Here is a 26,766-nt window from a genome sequence, read left to right as displayed (position 1 = left end):
AGCGCACTATCTCTTCTATCTTTGCCGAGCTATCTACAATCAATCTAATCTACTCTTAAATAAAAAGAAAATCGGGTTAAGTACTGTTCCTTTGAATTCCACTAAGAATTTGCATCCTTTGACAGATACGTATTTCGACCTTAACTGTAAGGTCGTCTTCAGTGTTTTGTACTTGACTCGACTCGAGTCGAGTCGAGTACAAGACACTGAAGACGTCCTTACAGTTAAGGTCGAAATACGTATCTGTCAAAGGATGCAAATTCTTAGTGGAATTCAAAGGAACAGTGCTTAACCCGATTTTCTTTTTATTTACAGATATTCTCCTAACAAGCCCAGGTTAATCATCATCTACTCTTGCTGCCATCTTCTGTTGTTCCTCGGCTGAAATGAGACCTCTGCCGCCTAAATAAACCGGGAGTTCTTCGACATAAGAAAGACGGTACTCTGGTAGGGGTTCGTCCAGGTGTAGCGGATAGCCAGTAGACTTCGGCGGTAGCTCTTCAACGACAGAAGGTTACTCATTTTGGGGTTAGGATTTCCCTTGTCGAGATGAACTCGGATTTGGGGTAATCACGGTTTATAATAAATCCTTAGGTACAACCACGAGGTTGTGTGAGACAGAGAAGGGAGGGGGGGCGTTGGGTGCTGTTGGGGTTTGGGCTTTTGGGGTCCTTGAAATCCTTTTCACACACAATACTCACATTGGACATTAGGACTTCGGTGGTGTCGATTTCTTGCATGGGCAAATGACCGTTCCTACCTATTCCTGCCTAAGCGTCACGGTCGCCATGTTGGTCATCATCAACTCGAAAAATGCATTGGTCAATTGGCAATAAGCTTGGCGCAAATTTAACGAAAATATGAACCGAAAATATGTTGTTACTGATCAATTTTTAGAAAAACAATTGCATATGTATATTATTCCTCATTCTGATACCAACGCATCATATAAGGATGTCCCCCTTCAAAGATAAAGACACCAACGGCCAAGTGTGAAGGCTACTACTGCTGCACTATCGCAGGTCACTGTTGTAGTACCTATAAGTAGATAGATTCTGTTTGCAACGTAAATATCCAACCCACCGTCCAGCTTGTAGGTATTATAGGACTTTCTCCTTTTCTCACAACCACGTTAGACGCGACTCGAAACGGACGTGCTGTGCGACAGCTCTCAGTGACGGATATCGGGCGCCGTATCCGTCCACCGTGCAATAGCGATTTTATTTTTCGTTTCCAATTGACCACGTGAATATATTACTAGTTTTGGAATGATTTTAGGCAATTTTGAAAGCAAGATGCATTTTATAATAAGTTGTATGAATTTAGCAGAAGTGGTTGTTAAACACACATTTTAAGTACACAACTTCGTTATTACAAAGAGTGATTCAGAAGACAAACAGTTGACTCTATCCAAGTGCGTAGACTCCGAGCAAGGATAACAGAAAGTGAGAAAGGTAAACAAACCGTCCACCTACAGTTTGATGGATTTTCCTTTCGAAAAATATTTTGCAAAGGAAAGGGAAAAACCAGTGGAATTTACTTTCGTACGAACGTAAGGCAGGCACAACCAGCAGGCAGGCCGCAATTCGTGACGAGTGCAGAAGAAAAATATCTGTTGCTCTGGTGACCATACGAGTCACAACAGAAAATATGATTGGTGTGTATCGTGCGGTTCGGGGAGTTCGGAAAGGATAACGATTGAATGTGTATAGAAAAAGATAACAGTGCCGAGATAATAATGACCATTAGGACCATTGCTGCTGGCGCTGTTTTATTATTGATGCTCATCGCATGTCCACATGGGAGGTACAGCAGTGGACCAAATAAGCCATGCAGCACATTGTTGTTTCTAAATCTTTGACAATCCTTGTATGAATGTATTAAAAACGATTCCTGTGTATTTTTTATTGGTCAATGACCTGTCTGAGTATTTTGAAGTGATAAAATCAATCATCCCAAGTAACCACGGCGCTGAAGCCTTATTGCATGCAGATATACGGTGTATTTAGAGCAATCATTACTTTGCATGAACACTTAAGGTTGATTTAAATTATACCAGTATAATCGTAATTTGATTCTGTAATTGCCCATTTCCACTTTAAATCAACCTTATGTTTGCATGTAAAGTAATGATTGCTCTAAATACACCCTATATCAGCATGCAATAAGGCTTCAGCACCGTGGTTACTTGGGATATCATGATGAGTGTTTGCATTGGGATTAGAAGAAAAGTTATGTTTTTTTTTGTCTAACACTTTATGAGAAAAAAACTCGATAACAAAGTTTATTTCTAGAATCAACAAGAAGTTCTTCCAACTCAAGTATTTTCACACTTATTCATATTCAATTGATCGAAAAAAAAATGAAGAATGGCGTCCATGTCTCAGTCAAAATGTTCCGTGGTGATTTGCGGTTTATTCGGTACCCCACTGTATCAGAAGTTTTTCCGCCGATAGGTGGAAATCGATGTTTCACGTGCCCATGTCCCGGCCAAACATATCATCGTTCGTTATATGGATTAATGGCCATGCCGTGCACCAGCAGCTTGATCCCATAAATGGTCACAGGTCAGCGAAGCGATTTTCGCTGTAACTACTGCAGGAGGTCATGTGTGCTTAGTGAGAAATCGGTAATCAAAGAAGTGAACTACGACGCATACTGCGAAAGGAAGTGTTGCCTCAAACTTGAACTGTGTGCCTTACAACATAAGAAAATCGAAACCTTTAAACTGAGGCCATTTGTTTAAATATTTCATAAATTGTTAAATCGCGAGTGAAAACCAAATTGAACCTGCTGAAACTGGTCACGATGGTCAGTTGTGAAAATTCCCTTTAAACACGCGGAAAGACTAGCCAGCCAGTGTCAGGCTGAACCGCGTTATCCTAGTTCCTCTCAGGTGATCTCGCGTGACCGTCCAACCAACTAACCATAGTTCCCCCAAAGGGACAGTGTGGAAACCTATTACCGAGTTCGTTTAGCGCGGGAAATACCCGCGACACACAACACTGGATACGACTAGTTCACTACGGTTGTACCGGTGACGGTTGCTGCCCTTTCCATTAAGTAAATAGGGAATCGTGTTGTACCCGGTCATTATGGTGTTTGGTAATGTTGATAACCAAACGGACGGGGGATGGAGAGCACGGTCCTGGAAATGACCGTGACCCATTTCGAAGCGAGTGACATTTTCCTGGTTTTGTGAATAATGCATTGTGGTGGTTATTTCCCGAGGACTGTTAGGGATGTGGGGAAGCATAGATAAATTCATTCATTCATGATAACGATAATAAAATGTGGATACCCCAGTAGGTGAAAAAATCTAACGAATAACATATTCAGTTATTGGTACTTAAATTAATGAAGACCAAAAACTGCTATCGGTATGTTTGAGATAAGAAGTAGAGGATCAGAAATAATATCAAAATTTAATATAGAGAAGTGCTCAATAATAACTGGTTAAGACATTACAATATCAGACAAGACTTGCCAACTTTTTCCATTAAAAATTTAATAAAAATGCCAACTTCAGGAGTTGAACCTTCGACCATAGAATTCGCAGGCAACGATGGTTACCACTCAACTGTAGTCTAAACCTAAATAAAGTAGAGGAAAGTTGGGGTTGAGTGTTTGTTAGTGAACTTACTCAATGAAAATACAGTTACCGTTTTTTTGTTAATTCGGCGTAACTTTTTGAATGTGTAATATTTGTCACCATTTATGCGTTAATATTGTGATAGGTTATCAAGGTAAAAGCGTTTCACGGATTAATCTTGCAAGCGCACTAAAAAGATTCACTAAACAGCGAAAATAGCTGCATATGCCACTGTTTAATGAATCTCCTTACTGTAGTTAGAACTGCTTAATTCTGAGGAACTAACTTGTTTGCTAAATTAAGAACAGTTTATATCCCCTCCAAACCGACACAACAGAAAGATGTATAATCATAACCAAATTCAGATTATCCAAACAAAGTTCAGAAACCTTTGACCTGTCAGTATGAGTAATGAGCCTTTTCACACCACTGGATGGATGGGTACTCGTTAATGATAATGTGCTCATCAAATTTCATGGTGTTCATTTCTCATGCCTTTTTACCTTTTCTACTCAATGTTCAGTTTTGTGTATTCGATAACTTACATCACGGTTTCCCAACCGGTGGTCCGTGCCCTCCTGGAGGCCGTGAAGTCCGTCCTGGGAGGCCGCGGTGTCACCAAAAAAGTTGTTAAATTTTTATTCTATTTTGTACAAATTATACCAATTTTTAATGTTGTAACATTGTTTTGTGTTTGTTTTTTTATAACGGTAATCTGTAACACGTGAAAACGAGAGATGAGTACAAACCAGTGATTCCAAGGGTGGGCGAAAATTGGGTCGAAGAGGGACGAAAGTACAGCAAAAGCGACGTTTTTTCTGTAGTTTCAAGAGACATGTTCAGATGTTTATTTATTCATGAAGATTTTATTTTTTTTTTTCAGGATTAAAATAAAACTAACATCTCAGAATTCTACATGATTATACAGAATTTCAAAGTTGGTACATGTATGAGAACAGTTATTGTAAGTGTTTCTAAAGACTAAAAACATTTTGGAACTTTTGATTTCAATTTTTTTTGTGAATACTTAAGATTTATTTATTGAATTTGTAAAAGAAGGAGATTTTTTTTCAAACTTGATAAGAAAATGTTGTTTTATATTCATAAACCGGTTTTTTTAAATTATGGTAGTATTGGCTAGAATACTCCATTTTGATAAAATTCACCATCTTAAAAAGACAAAATCATGAATTATGTTGTAGTTCGTCAAACTGTCTTTGTAGATAGTTCATAATAATTACAATAAATACAAATTTCGCTTAAATTTAGCGAGACATTCGTTAAATTCCCTTCCATTTTTTTAGGGTTAAGGACTCACTACCAAACCCCCCACCAAATCACAATTTGAGGAACAAATTTTCAGTATAAAAAGCTTTTGAAAGACAATTCACACCGTCTTCAGCCAGAGGCTGCACAGACTGAACACATTACTTACACTGGACAACGGACAATACACAGAACACCCAGTGGCCCAGTGATGAATTTTTCGTTTGACGAAAAGTTTCCACCGACTGGAGCGGGAATCGAACCCACACTCCGAGGCTTACGATACGACTAGACGACTGCCGCCGCTAACCGCACGGCCACGAAGCCCACAAGAAGAAAACTTTTTTTTCGGCTGCGCCGCTATTTTTGAGTTACGACTCAAATTAAATTTACATGGCACCATTGTTTACGAAACGTGAGTGTCAAATAAAAAAAAGGATCAGTGATCGTCGAAAATTCATCCCTTTGTTAATTTGTGGCTACGCTACTGTACCCAAATAACTTGGTTTCATTTATTTAATTCATATTTTTCTAAAAAATATCAATGGGCTCCAGATGTTTCGATAATTCTTAAAGGAGATCGCCACCTCAAAAAGGTTGGGAATCCCTGCTCTAGAGATTCCGTCAACAATTCCCTTTGAGGATTCCGTCAGGAAATTTCTTAGGAGATTCCACTGGAAATTCCCTCTGGAGTTTCGGCCTGGAACTCTCTGGAGATTCCGTCAAGATTTTCTTACGGGAATTCCTCCGGGGATTAGTTCTTGACATTCCAGCGGGTATTTCCTCTGCGGATTCCACCCAAATTCGTCTAGGGATTCCGCCGGGAATTCTGAGTGGAGATTCTGCCAGAAATTCTCTTTCACAAGGAGTCCTTTTTGTAAATTCCGCCAGGAGTTCCTATTAGGGGTTCTAAAGATGCTCTCTTTGAACGAAATTTCTTATGGAGATTTTGCCGAAAGTTCCTTTTGGGGACTCCACCAGGAATTTCCGCCAAAAATTCCTTTGCAGATTTCGTAAAAAGTTCCTTTTGGGGATTCCTCCATCTGAAGATTCCTGTGGGTATTCCCTCTGGAGATTCCTCCATAAGTTCACCTTGGGATTCCTCCGTCAGTTCGTTTCGAGGATGCCCCAGAAGATTCGTTTGGGATCCCTCCAAGACTTCCTTCAGGGGATTCATGGAAATCTTCCAGGTGTTCCCTCTTGTGATTTCTCCAAAAGCTCCCTCTGGAGATTTCTCCAGAAGTTCATTCTAGATATTCCTGCTGAAGTTTTACCTAGGATTTCCACTGGGAGTTTCTCCACATATTTTCCGGAGTTTCTTCTGGGGATTCTTCCGGAAGACGTTTCCTTCTACTTCTGGGCAGTTCCCTTGGAAATTCCTCCTGGAGTTTTTTTCTGAAGATTTCCGCAGAAATTTCGTTTGGGAATTCCCCAAGAAATCCCTCTAGAAAATCCTAGAATTCGTCTACATTTTTTCCAGGATTCTCGGAGTCCCCAGAATGAATTACAAGAGCGATCTCTGAAATGAGTTTCTGGAGAAATCTCCAGATGAAGAAACCCCCATAAACAAAACATGCAGTTATCCTCAGAAAGAACTCTGCAGAAATCCCAAGAAGGAACCTTTTGGGTATTTCCCAGAAGTTACCCTTAGAGGCAGTCCTGAAAGGAGTCCTGAAGAAAACCTCAAAGTGTAGATTCCTCCAGTAGTTCCTTCTGGAAATTCCTCCACAAGTTCCTTTTTGTAATTTCCCAAGAGTTCCTCCAGGATTCCACAGGAGATCCGTTTGAGGATCCCTACAGGACTCCCTTCAGTACTTCCATTAGCAGTAACTTCTGGGCAATACTCCAGAATGAATTACTGGTAGAATAACGGTAGAATTCTCAGAAGGGATTTCTCGAGGAATCCCCAAAAGGAGCTTATGGAGAAATCTACAGATGAAACTCCAGAAGAAACTCCCCAACCGAAATTCCTGGGAAATTCTCAAAATAAACTTCTGGAGAAACCCTCCGAAGGAACTCTTGCAAGAATCTCCAGGAAGAACTCTGGAACAACTTCGACAGATATCACTAGAACTCCTGGAGGAATCCCCAGATGCAGAGGTTCCCAAACTTTTAGCTACCGCGGTGCCTTTTGATTTGTTTTTAATTGTTGTGGCGCACCAACAACTTTTTACAAAGAATTTCAATAATTTTAACACCTTCAGTTCAAAATTTCAAATATAAATCGTAAAAACGCCTTCAATGCCATGCTTTCTTATTATTCAAAAAAAAAAAAGAAAAATTGCTTAAAGATTCGCAGAACTTTAAACAAATTTCTGGAGGATTGCATTAAACTTTTAAATTTGGTAAATAAAGTACGTAGATTACCAAATTTTAGGGAAAAGAGATATAAAAATGGATTGTTTAGTCCCGTAACGTGGGTAGATCACCTTAGAACGGTGCGTTACGGTGTAAGATCTACCACATTGCATCAAATTTTAATCTTGCTATTTTGCTATTTGCCACTTTAGGCAGTGGTATCATTTCAGATTAAAATTTGATGTATTTTTGTAATGTTTGCGTTTTATTTTATGATTTGTTTTTAACTGCTAATAAACCTTTTGTTTCAGGGGGTTTCAGGTAATTTTATTATTGAATAATACCATTTTTAAAAAATAGTAACTGTAACGAACGTATCACTTATGCCTTATTCAGTATTTATTACTTAATCCTTTATTCTCTTTTCAGTAAATCACCATCACCATGGCGCACTAATCAATCTTTTTAGCAAATCATCGTACACATCATCATATTGATATCTGCGAACATGTTTAAATATCTATATCGTTATCTGGAAGCGTTTGGTACGGGAGGTCCACGCTTCCATCCTTCCCCTCGATTTCAAGGTGTAGAATGTTTTCAAATATTGACTATGTTGAAATCGTTCTATCCCTTCAAATCTTCTCTGCGGTACATGCTGCGCAGTTGGCCTGGCCGTTAGACAAGAAAAATGATAGACTTGAGAAGTCTTCATTTTCCAGGATGCATTCAAGTAATGGCTGCGTTAGTGTGAGATTAGATTAGATTAGATTAGAAAGAGATATAAAAATGGATTGTTTAGAAGCTGTTAGGACGGCTGACGGTGACGGTGAGGGGTCATGTTTTGTATTCGGAACTCAAAAACCCCAACTCAACAAAAAGAAAAAGGCGGTTTTCAGAATCACGCATGAAATCGACACATAAATTGTCGCAGATTTTTTTACGATAAGGAGCTAAACCAACCTAGAGCTGCAAATTTCAATTATAGAGACAAACAAACAAGTTATGATCGTGATATAAGTAAAAATGTCCCAAAACGTTTGATACTGCACGAAGACCTGGAGATTGACAGTAATGATAGATAACAGTTTCTTGAAATATTTACTTGTAATTCAAAGCTATTGATAAAATCGAAAACTAAGCAGAATCATACAAAGTCCAAACAACAATTTGAGAGTTTTTAAGAAAATTTCCAAAATTCCGGTAATTTGAAAATTTTGTAAAAATCTAAATGTTTCATGAGAATATTCGAAATTCTGGAAAACATTCGTCGACTTTTGAATATTTACTTTTTCATTGAAAATTTACAAGAGGGAAAACCCATTTGAATGACTTTCTTTTGAAGTCTTTCTCAAAAAGGTAAGACATTGGTATAGAATACCAATGAGGGATTGAGGGGTTTGAGGAGACACTAGTAACAATACAAAAACAACTAAAAATATATTCTGCCTTCAATAATAAGAGTTTGTTCTTTGTGCGGCGCTCCTGAGAGATGTTCACGGCGCACCAGGGCGCTGCGGCGCACAGTTTGGGAAGCACTGCCCAGATGGAACTCCTAGAGTAATCTCCTAGAGGAATCCCCAGAGCAAAATTCAGCAAGAATTCTCAGGAGAAACATCTGAAAGAATCCCTAGAGGAAACTCTTGGAAGAATCTCCAGAGGAAACTCCAGGGGGAATTACCTAGCGAAACTTCTGGAACATCTTTAAAAGGTACTTTTATAGGAATTCCTAAAGAAACCCTCATAAGGAACTTCTGGAGGAATTGCTAGAAAGAACTCCCAGAATAACTCTCAGAAATGAACATCTAGATGAATCCCCAGAGGGAATTCCTGGAGGAATTCTCAGAGGTAAGTCCGTGAGGATCCTCTGCAGGAATTCACAGAGGAAACTGCTGCAGAAATTCCCAGAGGAAACCCATGGAAACCCAAACAGAACTCCTGGAGAAATCCTCGGAGGGCACTTCTGAAAGAAACCCCAGGAGGAACCCCTGGAAAAATTTCTAGAGGAATCCCCAGAGGTAACCCGTGGAGGAATCCCTAATGAATCCTCAGAGGGAAATGCTGCAGGAATCATCAAAGGGAACTACTGGAGGAATCCTCAGAGAGAACTTTTGAAAGAATCTCCATAGGGAACCCCCGGAGGAATACGTAGAGAAAACCCCTGGAAGAATCCCTAGTGGGAACACCTGGAGCACTCCCCAGAAGAGACTCCGAGGAAAATCTCCAGAAGAAACTCCTGAGAAATCCCCAGAAAGAAATCCTGAAGGAATCGTCAATAATTCTACCATAGTAAAAAAAGTTCAGTAGAATATGATACCCAAGTAACAGAACTAGCTGAATAGCAGTTCCTAAGCTAAAGTTTGCTTAAGAGTTATTTGTTCCACTTTTATACAGCTAAAATGTTTGTTGGGTACCCTAAAATTATTTTCCTTAAAATAACACGAAAAATATAATTTTCCTTGAAATAAAAATGAAATAACAATATTTCAACAATAATCATATTTCAATTCTAGGAAAAAATATAGGAATGTAGGGATGTCCAAAACATGTTTAAATCGATTTTAGGCGACGAAAAATGATTTTTAGATCAAAATAAAAAAAATGGCTATTACAGGGTTGAAGATGTGTGGTCCTGTTGCACCGCAGGATTAATACAATAAAGGACCTAAATCGAGTGTCACATTAAACATTGAAAATATCCTCTATCCTCGGATCGCATTACAGACCAAAGGTCGATCGCAGATCTCACATCCTACCCGACTAACAAATACCCTTCCAGCGATGGCTGCGGAAACGCAGAGTGCTCTCGGTTTCTCTCTCTCTCTTTGTTAGCAACCACCATCACACTTTAATATTCCTTTTTTGTTCAAAATGACTGTAAGGACTTGGCCGGCGCCGTTATTGAACAAAAGTATATGAACTGACCAAATGACTTAAGTGCAAAGTTTTCGTATGAATAAGTTATTGGTGATGTTAGGGAAAAAAAATCTACAGATCAAGTGAGCTTTGAACTCACGACCTTTATACGATTGGGTTAGACATGTGCTTTATTACTAACCAAACAATAGAGATATGTTTGTGGTTAACAACTCGTCGGGGGTCGTGAATTCAAATCTCACCTGAGCAGTGTGTGTATTTTCCTGATTTCACCAATAATTTATCCATCTGTACTTATGTTCATTAAATTAATTTAAAATCATAAACATTATTAATATTCAAACGGAGTTCATTGAACATTTCATTTGAACAGTTAATTGAACATCGATAAGGCATACAAGTACCAATTACTTCCACATCTATCATTTGCGTAAATATCCCATGTAAATAAGAACAGTGCCGGCCAAGAAATTCCATTAGACAAACATATCGCCGCCGGTATCAATGCTGGACATAAGTTCCTGAATAATTAATGTCACTTTCTTCCGCCAACCTTGCCCTTCCATCTGTTGCGGACCACACGGTCGCCATATCATGAACCTGACAGACAATACTGCCACTGCATCCGGTATTTTTCGCATTGGTAAATCGATGCACGAAAATAACACGTAAGTTACTATTGATTATTCCATTAAATCAATGGCAGTGGTATAAAAACTACAAAAGTTTTTGTCTTTACGTTTTCACTGAGACTTGAAACATGTTATAGAGGAAGCTTGCAAGAACTTGGAACATGTTGTAAAGAAAATGCTGTGATTCGTCACGATACTTAATATTTACTAACACCATGAGCGTCGCAATTTAAGTAACCTTTCCTCACAGACAAACAGACGTAACACTAGGGAAATTTCCATCGACCACGCTTTTAACGATCATATTAAATTTTCATAGTTGTGGCTTTCACAACCAGAGGCGCCCGCATAGTTTTTCCTTGCGTTTGACGTTTCGCACTAGCGCCTTCTATTGGCGATATTGCACAACGCAGTAGACAAGCAGTGTTTCGTGAAACATTTCCACCAGGTAATTGTAGTGTGAATGGGCGATGGATTTTCACAAAAAATGTTCTAGGTGTTACGTCTGTTTGTCCGTGCTTCCCTCTTCCCCTCAAAGCCTGCTGAATAAATTATACACCTAATTATCACGATTTTGTTTGGTTTCCTTTTTCCACGCTAGGTTTCCTCTTCTCCGATTGCCGATAAGGATTGGAGAGAAGAAAAACAGCCGTAACCAACAAGCAAGCAAACGTTATAGTTTGTAATGTTCCAATGGGACTCATCCGTCTATTTCGGACCGAGAAGCTGTGATTTCCAAGTGTTTTAGAGGCAACTACAGTCCAACACATACAACATGGCGGAAAACGTAAAGGTTGTGGTCCGTTGTAGGCCGATGAACAAGCGCGAACAATCATCTGGATGCAAGGTACGGAACGAAATGGTTTCGAATATTCTGGTGCTCATTGTCTCATTTATTACAGAACATCACTCAAATCGACAACTCGACGGTTAATTTGGACAATCCGAACGATTCGAGCGCTCCGCAAAAGTCGTTCAAGTTCGATAGCGCCTATGGTTATGCAGCGACGACAGAGAACATTTATAGCGAAATCTGTTATCCATTGATTGAGGTAAGGAACGGTACAAATGTTCTACTGTATAGTGAATTATTCTTTTCAATCCGCTTCCAGAGCGTCCTCGAGGGATACAATGCAACGATCTTCGCGTACGGTCAAACGGGATGCGGAAAGTCGCACACCATGCAGGGAACGACGTACAACGTGTCGGCCGCAGATCCGAACAACGCCAACAATATCGGCATCATTCCGCGATCGTTCGAGCACGTGTTCGAAGCGATCGCCGTGGCGAGTGATGTGCGATACCTCGTGCTGGTAAGTTACCTCGAGATCTACAACGAAACCATTCGCGATCTGTTGGCACTGAATTCCGGGGGTGGTGCCAATCTTGCCATCAAGGAAGTTCCCGGTGAAGGCGTCACAGTGCAAGGCCTGTCGATGCACACTGTTCACGGGATGAAGGAGTGTATTGAACTGTTGGAGATGGGAGCGAAGAATCGAATAGTTGGCGCAACTCTAATGAATATCGAGAGTTCGCGATCGCACTCGATTTTCACGATAAGCTTGGAACAGATGGCGACCGGTGCTGGACAAGAAGCTGCGATAAAGCGGGGGAAGCTGAACTTGGTGGATCTGGCCGGGTCCGAGCGGCAAAGCAAAACAGGAGCAACTGGCGACAGGCTAAAGGAGGCGACTAAGATCAACCTCTCCCTCTCGGCACTGGGGAACGTTATCTCGGCTTTGGTAGACGGCAAGACCAAACATGTACCTTACAGGGATTCCAAACTGACGCGATTACTGCAGGATTCGTTGGGTGGGAACACAAAAACGCTGATGATTGCTTGTATTTCACCAGCGGACTTCAACTATGATGAGACGCTTTCGACACTGCGTTATGCGAGCAGGGCGAAGAACATAGCCAACAAACCGAAGATCAATGAAGATCCAAAAGACACGATGCTCAGAGAGTATCAAGAGGAAATTCAACGGCTGAAGCAATTGCTTGCAATGGAAGGAAAACTGTCGGTCGAGAATGGGATTTCCGCAGGTGATATGCTCGAGACGGCTGTCTTGTCCGGCGCGGTCCAATCTACGTTCGAGGACGAGAAACGTAGGCTGAAGAACCAGTATGATACGGATGTGGCGAATTTTAGGAAGGAGTATGAACAACAGAAGATCGCTAAACAAGAACTTGTAAAGGATATTGAAAAAATCAAATCGTACTACGAAGGACAGATGCAGAAGTTGGTTGCGAAGAGGAATGCAGAGAAGGAACAGGACGTTGCAGTGAGTGTAGAGTTAGTGGATAAGGTGCCAGTAGATAAGCAAGAAATCTATAACCGAATTAAGCAAATCAAGGATGCGTTGATTGGTGGCGAACGAGCCAACGACATTCAGTTGAAGGAGAAGCGCTATCGAAACAAGTTGGCATCCGAGAAACGATTGAATGCGTTGGCACAGGTGATAAGTAGGGTGGAGCAAAGCGAGGATCGGGACTTACTACAGGGTCACTATACGGATATACAGCAGGAATTGAAGGTACGATACGAGCAGATCAGGCAACAACGGAAGAAGATTAAATCACTGGAGCGGGACATCTCTGATATTCAGGGAGAGTTCCAGACGGATCGGGCTGATTATTTGGCCACAATCAGACTGCTGGAGAAGAAGATACTGTTTTACGAAGCGGTGTTCCAGAAGGCTTTACCGGTGCTGCGGAAAGATGGCCGCTACTGGAATCTGGAGGGTCTAGAGCAGGATTCGGAATGGAGTGATGAGCTGAAGAAGTGGAAACTACCGGACGATACGCTGCTCAGGGTACGGTTTCCTCCAGGTAAGTTAGTTCCGCACATGTTTGGTTTTTGTCAGGAACCACTGAATTGCAACATCCGCTTCGTTGTGTTTGTAGCACCACCACACGCTTCACACACTCGAACAATAGTGGTTTCTGCTTTTAGTGGTGTTGCGTGTACGTACGCTTCGCATTTTACGAACACTACCTGAGTTACTGGTGGAAAATAGTAAACAAAAATCAGCTGTTCCTGGCAAAATCAAATGGGCATATTTTCAACCAGTAGATTTGAAATAGTGTTCGTGACACCGCGCTGCGAAACCAGTATTTGTTTCCTCTCACTGTTTTTATGCCAAGTGATGCCACCTACTTTTTGATTACTCTTGATTACTCCTGGCTGCCAATGTGAGTATTGAGTAACTCACCGGAACAATCCGTTCCCTGCTATCTTAGCAAACTACACTAGAATCACCTAGAATCCCTTGGCATGATACGGGACCTCGCGATGTAGGCGACTTGCTCCGCCAAAGCTCCACTTCTCAATGAGGTAGCATCACACTGCCCATCTCGTCATGATGCAGGCTGTCACTGACGCTTGCTAGGGGAAGGACACCAAGGGGAATGGCACTAATCTTTATTCACATCCCACAGAGATGTAGATCGCTAGCCTTTTTTTTTGTTGATTATTTTCTCATTCATCTTGTTTTAGCGGATTCCACACAGCCCCAGCAATTGACGAAATCCCCGTCAAAAACCGGTCGCGATAGTCAAACTTCCCTCACGGCACCGGGCCGGCTGGAACGGAGTTCCACTGTGATCCTTACCAAGTTGCCCAACTGTGAGAGCAACTCGTTGCTAGCCGCCGATCAACCCCGGCGGAAAGAGTTTCTCAGCAAAAGCACCAACTGCAGTCCATTTCCGAAGATTGAAGACGTGGCGGTAACGTATTTCCGGCCTCGGCGGGCAGCCGAGCTGGTGTACCGGAGCGGGTGGGGAGGTTTGCAGAAATAGTTTAGAGTTTGTTTAGAGCTGTTGTTGCGTTTTCGGATATTTTTCATATTGCAAGCAGACTTTATTTTTGACAAGAACGATTTATTCAGATTATAACAAAAAATTTCAATGTTCCGAAATCACCTTGAAAATGTGAAGACTTTCTTAACTATTCATGCAAGTTTAACGAACAAGTTGTTCCCCTCGTACGGTGGCAGTTCCATCGCATATTTTTCCTGCAGTTTTGGCGGAACGAATCGTCCCCCGAGGTAGTGTTTGGCATTTGTCAACTTCTTGGCGCACAGTTTAGGCGCCGTCAATGAGATCAAACAGTCCGGCTTCAGGCTACATTCATCTTGAGGACCTTCTTCCACGTGCCATCCGCTGGGTATGTCGACACTAAAATTAACATGGAATGAGCTCACCAAAATCCAAACATTATTTGCAGCCACATTACCTCACAATCGGTACCTTGGTGTGCTTCAAAACCTCCATAATCGGTGCAAACGATTCCCGAACCGGAGGTTTGAAACTGAACCCGAACAGGGCATCGACAATCAATCCAAACTCCTGATCAACCCATTCCGCGGCCGGACAATCCTTGCTCACCGTGATACCCATTTGTTCACACTGGTGCTGCAGATTAACGAACAAATCCTTCTCGGTACGTTTCGGGTAGTACACGTAGGCATCGAAGTTCATCAGCTTGAGGTGTCTTGCTGCCACCAGACCATCGCCTCCGTTATTGCCGGGGCCGCAACAAACCAGAACCTTGCGTTTGATGGTGGTGCTCTGTGGGGATCCGTAGCAATCGTTGATGGCATGGGCGCAGCTAAGACCGGCCAGTTCCATCAGTTGATCTACGCTGAATTTGTACTCGTTGAAGAGTTCCTCGTCCACGCTGATGGCCTCCTGTTGGTTGAGGTATTTCATCTTTCGGGCACTTGCGGCGACAGCTCTGACTAGTGTCGTTTGTGTGTTAGACTGTTGAAAGATTACTGATGAGTAAACTTGGTCTGTTCTAAAATTCAAAAAGTCAGGTAACATTCCTGATATTTTCCAGGTTTTAGTAAAATTGAATAAGGTGAAGATATAACCACACCAACGGTAGGTTAGCTCAAACCGTCATTTGAATTGTCAGATTTGTGCTCTTGAATACTCGAGGTCCAGCTTCGTTATATCTTCACCATGATCTTCACCTTATGTTAATGTAAACTTGACTGTAAAATTTATTCATCAAATTTGGTTCGGCATGTAATCTCTCAAATCAGAAATTATCTATTTTCAGACGTTTCGGCGCAGTGTGTTTTGCCTTCTATTTGGGATCATAGAGGTTTGTTTTTTGTCATTGTGTGTTTAATTCCAACATTAAATTGTCCAAATTTTATTCGTCGAATCACGATAAAGTTAGGTTCACTAACTACTTCGGTATACTGTTTGGTAACCCAACACAACATATAGGGAAACTGTTCCATAAGCACAGCAGGGTACTCCTAAATTCATCCTACTCAAAACAAACGTTTGTTATGTTTCTCATTTTTGTATTTTTGTTACAAGTGAACACGTATGGAAACAATAAGAACGGGATCAATCGGTGCCGTAATCGTTGTGTTTTCGAAAAGGATAAATTTGAGAACTCCTGCTTCATGACCCTAACTCCTAAATACATTCCCAAAATAGACGATTTCCCTCATAAATAAAAGGTTTATCACTTACGCGTTGTTTCAAAAACGTTTTTGTTGCAACGATATTTCTGAGAAAATTTTGAAAAATCATCACTTTCGAGCCGGTAGATTTGTTTTGTTTTTAACAATATTTGTTGTAATTGTTGTGATGATTGGGCCCGTTTGACAAACAAAGAAAAAAGGGCTGCGTACTGTGTTTGCTTTGACCTAAACACAATTTTTGCGTTTGTAGATGCGGTCGAAGGTATCGCTACCCAGCTGGACTAGTCAACCAGCGATCGTATACGATGTTGTGTAAGATGTTAAAGTAGAGGCGATATGCGTACATTTTACATGCGCCTAAATGGAGGCATGCACGCAGATTGTCCCCTTAATGCTAGAACTAGGTAACTGGTTTTGCGAAATCGCGAGCAATTTGTTTACATCTGAACGTTCACCACAATAAACAAAAGTTTGTCGATTGAAACAACAAAAACACAGATTCTTCATTTAATACCAACAAAGTGTTGGTTTTATAGCAGGATAAGTTTTACCAGCCATTTTCACCCATACTTTTTAAAACGAGTTACCTAGTTCTAGGGCGAAATGGCCTCCACTTTATCATCTTATAAAACATCGTATACGATCACTGGTTGACTGGGTAGCTACAGTAAGCGATATTGATAGATTGTATAACATTTCGCGGTAAACCATTTGGCGGTATTACATTTCGCGGTTTGTACCATTTTGCGGTACGTCATTTCGCCGCTTTTCCCCACAAAGGACGTATATTTCAGAATGCATAACGAATCTAAACCCATATAGAAATATAGGAATAAAAACTCATATCCCTCTTAATATTTATCATTACAAGTGAATCAACAAGCATGGAATATAGAACGTGTACTGTTCCCAAACAATACGTACCAATAACACTAGTTTACAGCATTTTTGAACTCGGTAAGCTGATGATCATTTTTGGTGTACAATCATGCCCTGAGTTCGAAAACGCGAAAGAAAAAAATTACAGTAGAGTGGAAATTTTTTCGACTTTCCATACAAGGTTGATGATTTGAAATCGATTTTTGTTCTATTTTTAAGCAAAGTCGCTCACTTCAAACATCTCATTCTCATCTCATCTCATGCTCCGATTGAGCTGAAATTTTTACTGTAACTCGCCTACATATGATATGTCAAATAAACGTCGAGAGAGAATTTTTAAGTTGGTTTTTTCTTATTGAAAAAAATACATTTCTTCAAAAAATTTTGGGAATTTTGCTAAAATTTAAGGAGAACGTCCCTAAAACTAGCCAATATCTTGAATTTCATCAATCTGACGCAAAACCTGTTTAATTTCAAGGCAAATAAGGATATTTCCAGTGAGGAAATGATTGCAGCCCGTGCAGAGCAATCTTATTTAGCGAATGATTCTAAAATTTTCCGTCATCTCATCATTAAACCTGTGTAAGTTGTGATAATACGACCCAGGGGGTCCAAAATATATGGGGGTCCAAATTATATTGGTTACCCTATTCGGATGATCGAATGGTATTGTATTCAGCTTTTAATTTATGGAAAAAGATTTAAAATTGGTTGAACAAAACGCAATATATTTGAATTTTAGTAAATTATATATTTTCAAAAGTTGCAATACTCGATATTGAGCTAAAACTCAAAAACTGTTCTACTTAAAAATTTTTGAAGGTCGGTTTCGAAATCAGCACTTAATTGTGCTTCAAAAATTTTGATCATTGACAGAAGTTCACGACTTTCGTTTTATTTTGTAAACTTGTGTAATAGAATTTCTGATTTTAAAAACAACCAAACTCACCCATTTATTTCAAACGACATTTTTTGGTTTATTGCAACACAATTTTTTTTACTTAATCATTTATTTAAGGCTCATGCGCCAACAGGCATAACGGAGCCGAATTCAGTTAAAACTTTTTACAATTTCATGTTTTTGACTTATAAACTATGTTAGTTTTGGGGAACCGTAAAACTCGCGGTTTGGTCGAGGTTAGGGGGAACAAAAATATTTGAGGAAAGGATAGGATGATGGGGGCTTTACGTTGACACGTGGCAGCATGGTGTGGTGTATTGCTGCTGGTCGAACGTAGAGTGGACATACAACCTGTAACGATACAAACAAACGATTTTCGAAGGGACACGAGGTGGACAAGTGGAACAACAGGTTTGGGTATCAAACGAAGACACGAGGTGGACAAGTGGATCAACAAGACGGGGGTATCAAACGAAAACTTCAGCTTGTTTCAGGAAGTCGTACACAAGCTTCATGTACACAAGATCAAGTTCGCCCAACACATCTCTAATGTCTTCCTTTTCTGGTTTCCCTCGGGCCCTGAGGGATGCACATAAATCGGATCTGGCAATTCCGTATTCGGGGCATTCCCACACAACATGGTTGATATCTTGATAGCCTGCACCACAGCTACAGCGATTGCTGTCTGTGAGTCCTATTCGATAGAAATGCGAGCCCAGAGAGTAGTGATTGGACATAAGTCGACACATTATCTTGATAAAATCTCGACCTATGTCCAACCCCTTGAACCATGACGTCTTCGATACCTGTGGTAGAATTGAATGCAACCACCTGCCCAATTCCCCTGCATCCCATTTTTGTTGCCAACTGACCAAGGCATGCTGACGAGCAATTGAAAAAAATTCATTGAAGGCGATATGACGGTCATAAATATCGCCTTCTATAGCGCCCACCTTGGCGAGCGAGTCCGCTTTCTCATTGCCCGGGATCGAGCAATGCGAAGGGACCCAAACCAAGGTGATATTATATGCTTGATTCGATAAAGCACTCAGACTTGATCGTATTTCGCTTAGAAAATACATAGAGTGCTTCACCGGCCTCATTGAACGAATAGCCTCAATTGAACTGAGACTATCCGTAAAAATGAAATATTGATCAGAGGGAAGAGAGGGCAATTCGCTCTAATGCGTAGTGTATAGCCGCCAATTCTGCGACATATACTGAGCAAGGACTTTGAAGTTTATGGGCGGCGCTATGAAGCTCATTAAATACACCGAATCCAGTGGAATCATTTGTTTTTGACCCGTCAGTGAAAAACCTTCTGTCGCTACTGACTTGACCAAACTTGCTTGCAAAAATTTTTGGAATGTGCTCCGATCGGAGCGGATCTGGAATTCCACGGATGTCTTGCAACATGGACAGATCAAAAACTATAGTGGAATTGGAGAAGTCTTGGAAGCAATCACGGTTGAGAACATTCGAAGAAGGGTTAACCTCCAGAGTCATGTACGAGTAGTACACTGTCATAAACTTTGTTTGATGAATTCGTTCGATCAGCTTTTCAAAATTTTCAATTACCAATGGATTTTGCACCTCACAGCGAATGAGGAACCTTAACGACAATTCCACGAAACGATCTGATAAAGGGAGTACTGCTGCTAGTACCTCCAAGCTCATTGTGTGCGTCGAGTTCATGCAGCCTAACGCGATTCGAAGACAACGATACTGGATGCGCTCAAGCTTCAGGATGTGTGTTTTCGCGGCGGACTGAAAGCAAAAGCTACCGTATTCGAGAACCGACAGTATCGTTACGATAAAGCTTTATCAGATCTTCCGGGTGGGCTCCCCACCATGTTCCGGTGAGTGTACGCATGAAGTTGATTCGTTGTTGGCACTTCTGATACAGATAATTAATGTGCTTTCCCCAGGTGCCTTTATTGTCGAACCAGACCCCCAGATACATATGTGAAAGACCTTGAGTGAGTTCCCTACCCAAAAATTGAAGCTCTAGATCTGCTGGATCACGCTTCCTAGAAAAGACAACTAACTCAGTTTTCTCCGGAGAGAATTCGATACCCAGCTTTACAGCCCAAGCAGACAAGATCTTCCGCCTCTGGTCCGGTGATAGAAACCACGGCGTCGTCCGCAAGCTGTCGTAGCGAGCAATTTTCCACGAGACATTCGTCGATGTCTCTAACGTAAAAGTTGTAAAGAAGGGGGCTTAAGCATGAGCCCTGGGGGAGACCCATGTAACTAATTCGTGAAGTTGCCGAGGTTCCATGAGAGAAAAACATGTGCTTCTCAGACAACAAGTTGTACAAGTAGTTGTTTAAAATCGGAGAAAGCCCACAATCGTGGAGTTTGTCTGAAAGGACATCAACGCAAACTGCATCAAAAGCCCCCTTAATATCCAAAAATACTGAGCCCATTTGCTCTTTTTGAGCGTAGGCCAGTTGAATTTCTGTAGAAAGCAGCGCCAGACAATCGCTCGTTCCCTTGCCTCTGCGGAAACCGAATTGAGTATCTGAAAGAAGGCCATTCGATTCAACCCATTTGTCAAGCCGATGAAGAATCATCTTCTCTAGCAGCTTCCGTAAGCACGACAACATCGCAATAGGACGGTACGAGTTGTGATCCGACGCGGGCTTCCCAGGCTTTTGGATGGCAATAACCCTCACTCGTCTCCAGTCATCCGGAACAGTGTTGCTCTCCAAGAATAGATTGAACAAATTCAACAAGCGCCTCTTCGCGACGTCTGGGAGGCCTTTGAGCAAGTTGAACTTTATCCTATCCATTCCTGGGGCAGAGTTGTTACATGACAGAAGCGCGAGTGAGAATTCTAGCATCGAAAAAGGTGAATCCATCGCATTCCTTTCAGGTGGATTACGACGAATATTCGCTTGTACTTGGACCGAATCCGGACAGACTTTCTTTGCGAAATCGAAAATCCATCGAGGCGAGCTTTCTCGATCCTCATTTACCGATACCGCGTTGCGCATTCTCCTTCCGACCGTCCAGAGGGTCCGCATTGACGTCTCCCGCGATAAACCGTTGACGAAATTCCTCCAATAACCACGTTTCTTCGCCTTCACGAGGTTCGTGAATTTGTTGTGAAGAGAGGAATACCACTCATAATTCTCCCGTGTACCGCGCTTCCGGTAGGTTTTAAACGCGGCGGATCTTTCGCGATAGGCTCCGGAACATTCTTCATCCCACCACAGTGTGGGGGGTCTTCGCCGTATCGAAGTTCCCGGAACCGGCCTACGCTGTGCTTGAAGAGCACTTTCGACGATTAACCCGGACAAGAAATGGTATTCTTCCTGCGGTGGAAGAACATCAACCGACTGCTCGCCCTCTGAGACCAATTCAGCATATTTACCCCAGTCGATATGCTTCGTGAGGTCATACGCGACGTCGATCTGGCGAGCCTGACACGAATCATTGGTAACTGAAATTTTGATTGGCAGATGATCACTACCATGGGGATCCTGAATTACATTCCACGTGCAATCCAATGATAGTGAATTCGAACATATTGAGAGGTCTAACATGCTTGGAGGATCTGGAGGTTTAATTCGCGTTGCTTCCCCGGAGTTCAAAATTGTCAAATTGAAATAGTCACAGAGGTCATATATCAGGGTTGCGCGATTGTCGTCCTTCGGAGACCCCCAGGCTGTTCCGTGTGCATTAAAATCTCCTAGGATCAACCAAGGCGCAGGCATAGCACAGCATATTTCCGCAAGATCTCTTCGAGATACCCTAGCGCTGGGCGGTATGTACACACTGGCTACACTGAAACTTTTACCCTGTATGGTAACATGACATGCAACTATTTCAGTGTCGTTCATCGGAGGGAAATCAATTCTATAAAAGGAATGAAGCTTTTTGATCCCCAAGATCACCCCTCCATATCCATCCCCTCGATCACAACGAATAATATTAAAATCGTGGAAGGAGACATCTTTATCGGAAGTTAGCCATGTTTCACTAAGAGCAAATATGTCACAGCGTGTGTTGTGGACTAAAAATTTGAACGCATCTATATTTCTAATTAGGCTTCTACAATTCCACTGTAGGATATCAATCATATCTCCGACCTCACTGGACAAGTTAGCCATCGAAAGATATGAAAGATTCAAGAATCGGCCATTTTGAAGCCAGTTGCTTCAGAAGAGGTCTCACAAAAGGAAGTGCCATGTTTATCAAACTTCTTATAGTGGGGGAGACATTAAACGTTTCGAAGATGATATCCACTATCCCAGAAAGAGTCAATTTTCCGGAAAGGTCGACTGAATTCTGTCGACGTTCCTGTTGACTAGTTTGTTGGTTTTCTGGGCGAAAAACTGGGGCAACTGGGGTTTTAGATGCTCCCGGAAGCGACGGAAAGTCTCCAGATGAAAATTTAAAGCCTGGAGGTGAAACCTTTTTGGTACTTCCGCTGCTTCTTGATTTTGCCAGAGGGTTTCGCTGAGCTGGTTGAGTAACAGGAGCGTTTTGAGAAACTTGCTGTTGCATGTGCCGTTTTGCAACAGCTCGCTTCCTTTTCGTTCCTGTCTCAATTATAGTGTACTCCTCGCCTCCCTCAGAGTCAGAGCCTTGATCATCCGGCAGGGATGCGAAGATATTGTTGCTGGTAATAGGATGGGCTGATGAGACAGCAACCGGGGCGATCTTTTTCAGCCTTTCTGCATAAGATCGCCTCGATCGCTGTTTAAGTGAGTTTATGTCGCGTTTCTCCCGCTCTACGTACTTCTGGCATGCACTGAGCTCGTGGGGAGGAGATTCGCCACAAGTGGCACATTTTGGCTCCATATTGCAGGAGCCCTCCGCATGTTGATCACCGCACATACTGCAACGTGGTTTGTTGCTACAGTAAAGTGCGGTGTGGCCCAACTGCTGGCATTTAGCGCAGTGCATTACCTTCGGTTCGTAGAGACGAACAGGTAGTCGAAGGAGCCCAATCACGAGAACGCTCGGTAGAGCGGAGCCGGAAAAGGTCACCCGGTATGAGTTGGACGACGTTTTTGTGCCGTCAGGATGTACCTTGTTCATTTGTACGGCATCAAGTACCGGAACTAGCGGGACGGCACGATTTTTAAACCCGCCAGCTCCAGACATGATGGCGCCACGAGTTAAATTATCTTCGGTGACCACTCCGTAACACTCTATCTCGTGACTAGGAAGATAAGTTTTGTACTCCCGCAAAAAAAGCTCAAAGGCAACAATCCTGTTCGCTTCTTCGCGATCACTAACAGTGACACGCAATTTATCGCGGCTGGGTGAGTCTATCTCAAGGATGCTTCGAAACGATTTTGCCAGATCTTTTTCGATTTGCAATTTATTTAACTTTTTTCCATTCGGTTTGGGCCGAAAGAAAACCAGAAAGGGACCCTTAGATCCGGGTGGGTAAACTTTTGGGCGGGGGCTCGCCAAGTTAGGAGAAGATCCAGGGATAGATGAGAATACAGGGGGTTGAGATGAATTGCCAGGCGGACAAAAATTTGTAACCAAGAGATTTTTCACCATAGGCTGGGACCGTGTTTCATTCACCAAAGAACTAATTGGAACAATTCCGGAAGAAACAGCACAATGGAGTACTTGAGAAACCCCTGGATCATTTTGATTATCGCCAGTCTCCATGGTATCAGAGTTCTGAGTTTGCACTATTGAGTTAGTGGACAAACCAGGGACCGTCTCGTCATCGGATGAAATTACGAGATCCGACGAACCCCCATCGGTGTCATTTGTTTCCATGCGGGCCTACTTTATTCTACCGCAGGGAAACCAGTAATGATATCAACTAAGCTGAAAATGGACTACAACTTATACCACACAATGGTGGTAAAAAAAACAAAAACAGAACAAAATTAACCAAAACCAGATGTTCAAATACAATATAAAGTTGAACCGGGAAAACCGAGAAAAAAATGATGGATAGAGATAGCAACTAAAAAAACAATTCAAATACGTATACCTACTTAAGTACTAATATAGTATAGGAAAATATAAAAAAAAGAAAAAAAATCAAAGAAAGAGAAGGATAGCAACTAAAAAAAAAACAACTAATTCGAAGACGTGGTCCTACCTGAATGCAATCAGTAGCCGTACGTCGAGAAAAACAGCCAAGCCGAAAAAAGCGAAAATAAATCCAGAGCAGACCGAAAGGGAGTCAAACCAAAAAAAAAAATTACTCAAAATGTTGAGAAAAAGAGCAAGAAAAAGAAAAAAAAAGAGAATAAGAGCGAAAGGATAGCAACTTAAAAAAAAAAAAACAATTCAACTGTGTGCACCTACTTAAATACTAATATAGTTTGAGAAAATATTAGAAAAAAAAATCAAAGAAAAAGAAGGATAGCAACTCAAAAAAAAAAAAATAGTGCTAAAAATAATGCGATGAAAATGATCCGTGAACCGGGAGGAACTACTGTACCATCAAAAATAAAGTTATCACTGCCAGCTAGACGGTGGACTGGGGAACAATAGAGCGGCAAAATTCAATTTGTAATTAATGAAATAATCATAAAAAAGATCAACTCCAAAACAACAATTTGTACCACTGTGTATGAGAGTGCGGCAGAAAAGACTGAAGCGGAATATTTACCCACAGCTAGCACAACACGATGAGCTTGCAGAAAGTCGAAACAATACCCGTCTCGTAGACACACGGTTGTGTGAATGTACGCTGGCGGGTATTCGATACGGGTTGCTATTGTCGTCCGTCCGTCCGTACCTACTCGCTCGGTGTATGGGGTGACTGCTTGGCCTGTCGATTTGGGTTCGGCTGAACCTTTTGGAGATTTATGACGACGCTGATGCTGATGCAGTTTTTGCGTCGCGGAACCAGTGATGCATAGTCTGGAACTAGCGTTGCTAGAACCAGCTACTCTCTGCACACGCGATCTATGCGAATCTTTCGCTTCTAGTGGGATGCGAAAAAGATATAAAAAAACTTCACGGCGGTGAAGAAAAAAACTCCACTTAAATAACTTGATACACAGCGAAAGCGCGACACGTCCGATTGCGACGAGCGATCGGGGAGAGATGATGCAACAAAATTCAATAACAACTTGTTATTTATAAATAGTTTGCTAGTACTATAGTTTGCAATTCAACAAACGTGTTAGTTGTTTCAAACTAAACCGTGGTGTGTTTGAAAGGGTTGTGCTACTTTTCCCCGAATGTCGGTTCCCCAAATGTCGTTTCCCCCGAATAACCCGTTACCCCGGAAACCATTCTTCATTCAGCAGTGTTTCAGTAGGTCTGAGGAGCGATAGAACTTGAAAGAACCGCCAATAAAATAAAGAAGGGTGTGACTCGGGGAAATTGGTAATATGGGGAAAAGTGCCATTCGGGGAAACGGCATTCGTGGAAAAGCAGCACGACCGTTTGAAAGAAGGTAAATTATTGTTCGATGAAAAAGTTAACAGCTTGATGTCAATTAGCTTTTGTTAAATGTAATAGGACAGATCGGTAAAGTACTAGATTTGTAGTAATGAGCTAAATTTTAGTATGGTGAGAAGGGCAATTCTCCGTTTTTGCAGTGAAATGATGCAAAAAGCGTGGGTATTATGATTCCTTGCTCAATTTGATGCTGTTTGAGCAAAACTTTGGGCAACAATGTTGTTGTTTTCTCCATTTCTTGCAACATAAACAACACAGTTATCCAAAGTTTTGCTCAAACAGCATCAAATTAGGCAAGGAATCGTGATACCCACGCTTTTTGCATTATTTCATTGCAGAAACGGAGAATTGACTTTCTCACCATACAAAAATTCAGCTCATTACTACAAATCTAGTACTACACCGAACGTGCCCCATTCGAAAGAACGGCCTATGCGTTAAAGAAGGGAAAATATACCATGAAAATATTAACAGCCAAATGCCAACAACTATTTGACCAGTATAACTAGAAAGAATAGCCTATATATGTTTGAAAGAAGGGAAAATACCTAATGAAAACATCAGATTGATTGTGCCACCAATTGTTTCGAAAAGATAACTCGAAAGAATAACCTATTTATTAAGAAGGAAGAATATACTATGTATTTGTCAAAAAATCCTTACATTGAAAAAATCCAATAATGTCATTTAAATTTAAAATTCAGTCAAATATGTATTACATACATATATAGATATAATTATCTATCATTATGCTATTGCCACACATGAATGATGGATTGAAAACTGTAAGGTATCTTTCGAGATATGATGTATTCTGGGAAGTGAATTTCCCTGAAATTCGGCATTTTGGGAATTGGTTTTCCCGGAAATGACGGGACAACCGTAAATATTTGATAAAATAAATAATTCCTTCTGCTGCCTTATTGTTTGTGCATCCATTTGTTTAAAAGAGCAACTATGAAAAGTGCTGGTAAATAGTGTATGAGTGTATAAGAAAGCTTCAGAAATAATCAAGTTGTTAAAAGACAAAATGACACAGCCGAAAGTAAAACCGCAAAACGACAAACCGCGAAATGTCATACCGCGAAACAATTCACCATTGGCGTAGCTAGGGGGGGTTCCAGGGGTGCCTGGCACCCCCTAGACCAAATTTGGCACCCCCTAGAATTTTTCCTTGACAAGCACCTTAAATTTAAAACTTCACACAAAAATTCCAATATTTATTAATGTCACATTTGAACAAAACTTAAGCACACCTGGAATTACTTATATACCTGTTATATGCGTTTTGGATATTGATAAGAACAATGAACAGACTTCTCCATGGATTCCTCCAAAAATACCTCTATCTATTTATACAGTGATTTCTCTAGGCCTCCTTTCTGGATTCCTCCCGATATTTCTTCAATAAACTTCCCTTAGGTTCGGCCTTGATGGGGTTGTACATACAAGAAATTTCTGCAGAGAGATCCA

At 41.3% G+C, this 26,766-nt stretch overlaps 3 protein-coding genes across 5 annotated transcripts; 1 reads left to right on the top strand and 2 right to left on the bottom strand.

Moving 5' to 3' along the window:
* The first annotated feature begins 1,089 nt into the window (after nt 1-1,089).
* LOC109623092 (kinesin-like protein KIF17) lies at nt 1,090-14,578 on the top strand. The gene is made up of 5 exons (XM_020077561.3): nt 1,090-1,454; nt 11,267-11,512; nt 11,568-11,717; nt 11,778-13,497; nt 14,165-14,578. The coding sequence occupies exons 2-5, from the start codon at nt 11,441-11,443 to the stop codon at nt 14,464-14,466; spliced, it is 2,244 nt and encodes a 747-aa protein (XP_019933120.3). The 5' UTR covers nt 1,090-1,454; nt 11,267-11,440; the 3' UTR covers nt 14,467-14,578.
* Nucleotides 14,527-24,923, bottom strand: LOC109416867 (NAD(P)H-hydrate epimerase). Of its 3 annotated transcripts, none has more exons than XM_062846980.1 (3): nt 24,623-24,923; nt 14,903-15,429; nt 14,527-14,844 (listed from the first exon to the last, which is right to left on the bottom strand). In XM_062846980.1, the coding sequence occupies exons 2-3, from the start codon at nt 15,376-15,378 to the stop codon at nt 14,619-14,621; spliced, it is 702 nt and encodes a 233-aa protein (XP_062702964.1). In that variant the 5' UTR covers nt 15,379-15,429; nt 24,623-24,923; the 3' UTR covers nt 14,527-14,618. The 3 variants fall into 3 exon arrangements, with proteins under 3 accessions (XP_062702964.1, XP_062702965.1, XP_029719615.2); XM_062846981.1 differs by lacking the exon at nt 24,623-24,923 and adding an exon at nt 24,494-24,517; XM_029863755.2 differs by lacking the exon at nt 24,623-24,923 and adding an exon at nt 16,162-16,315.
* Nucleotides 22,003-23,010, bottom strand: LOC134291949 (uncharacterized). The gene has a single exon (XM_062860439.1). It carries the CDS (start codon nt 23,008-23,010, stop codon nt 22,003-22,005), a length of 1,008 nt encoding a protein of 335 aa, XP_062716423.1.
* Nucleotides 24,924-26,766: the final 1,843 nt, after the last annotated feature.

Source organism: Aedes albopictus, chromosome 1 (genome assembly GCF_035046485.1).
Source record: "Aedes albopictus strain Foshan chromosome 1, AalbF5, whole genome shotgun sequence".
NCBI classification, from domain to species: Eukaryota; Metazoa; Arthropoda; class Insecta; order Diptera; family Culicidae; genus Aedes; species Aedes albopictus.
Note: the sequence above shows the minus strand (reverse complement) of the source record. Positions and strands in the feature narration are given on the sequence as shown.

Bases quoted from the DNA above. Each gene is read 5' to 3' on its own strand.
- LOC109416867 (XM_029863755.2), bottom strand. From the start codon at position 16,221: ATGATTTTTCAAAATTTTCTCAGAAATATCGTTGCAACAAAAACGTTT. The intron at 15,430-16,161 runs GTAAGTGATAAA...ATCTTTCAACAG, and splicing joins AAACGTTTTTGAAACAACGC to TCTAACACACAAACGACACT. The intron at 14,845-14,902 runs GTAATGTGGCTG...TGTTAATTTTAG, and splicing joins ACCAAGGTACCGATTGTGAG to TGTCGACATACCCAGCGGAT.
- LOC109623092 (XM_020077561.3), top strand. From the start codon at position 11,441: ATGGCGGAAAACGTAAAGGTTGTGGTCCGTTGTAGGCCGATGAACAAG. The intron at 11,718-11,777 runs GTAAGGAACGGT...ATCCGCTTCCAG, and splicing joins TCTGTTATCCATTGATTGAG to AGCGTCCTCGAGGGATACAA. The intron at 13,498-14,164 runs GTAAGTTAGTTC...ATCTTGTTTTAG, and splicing joins CAGGGTACGGTTTCCTCCAG to CGGATTCCACACAGCCCCAG.
- LOC134291949 (XM_062860439.1), bottom strand. From the start codon at position 23,010: ATGTCTGGAGCTGGCGGGTTTAAAAATCGTGCCGTCCCGCTAGTTCCG.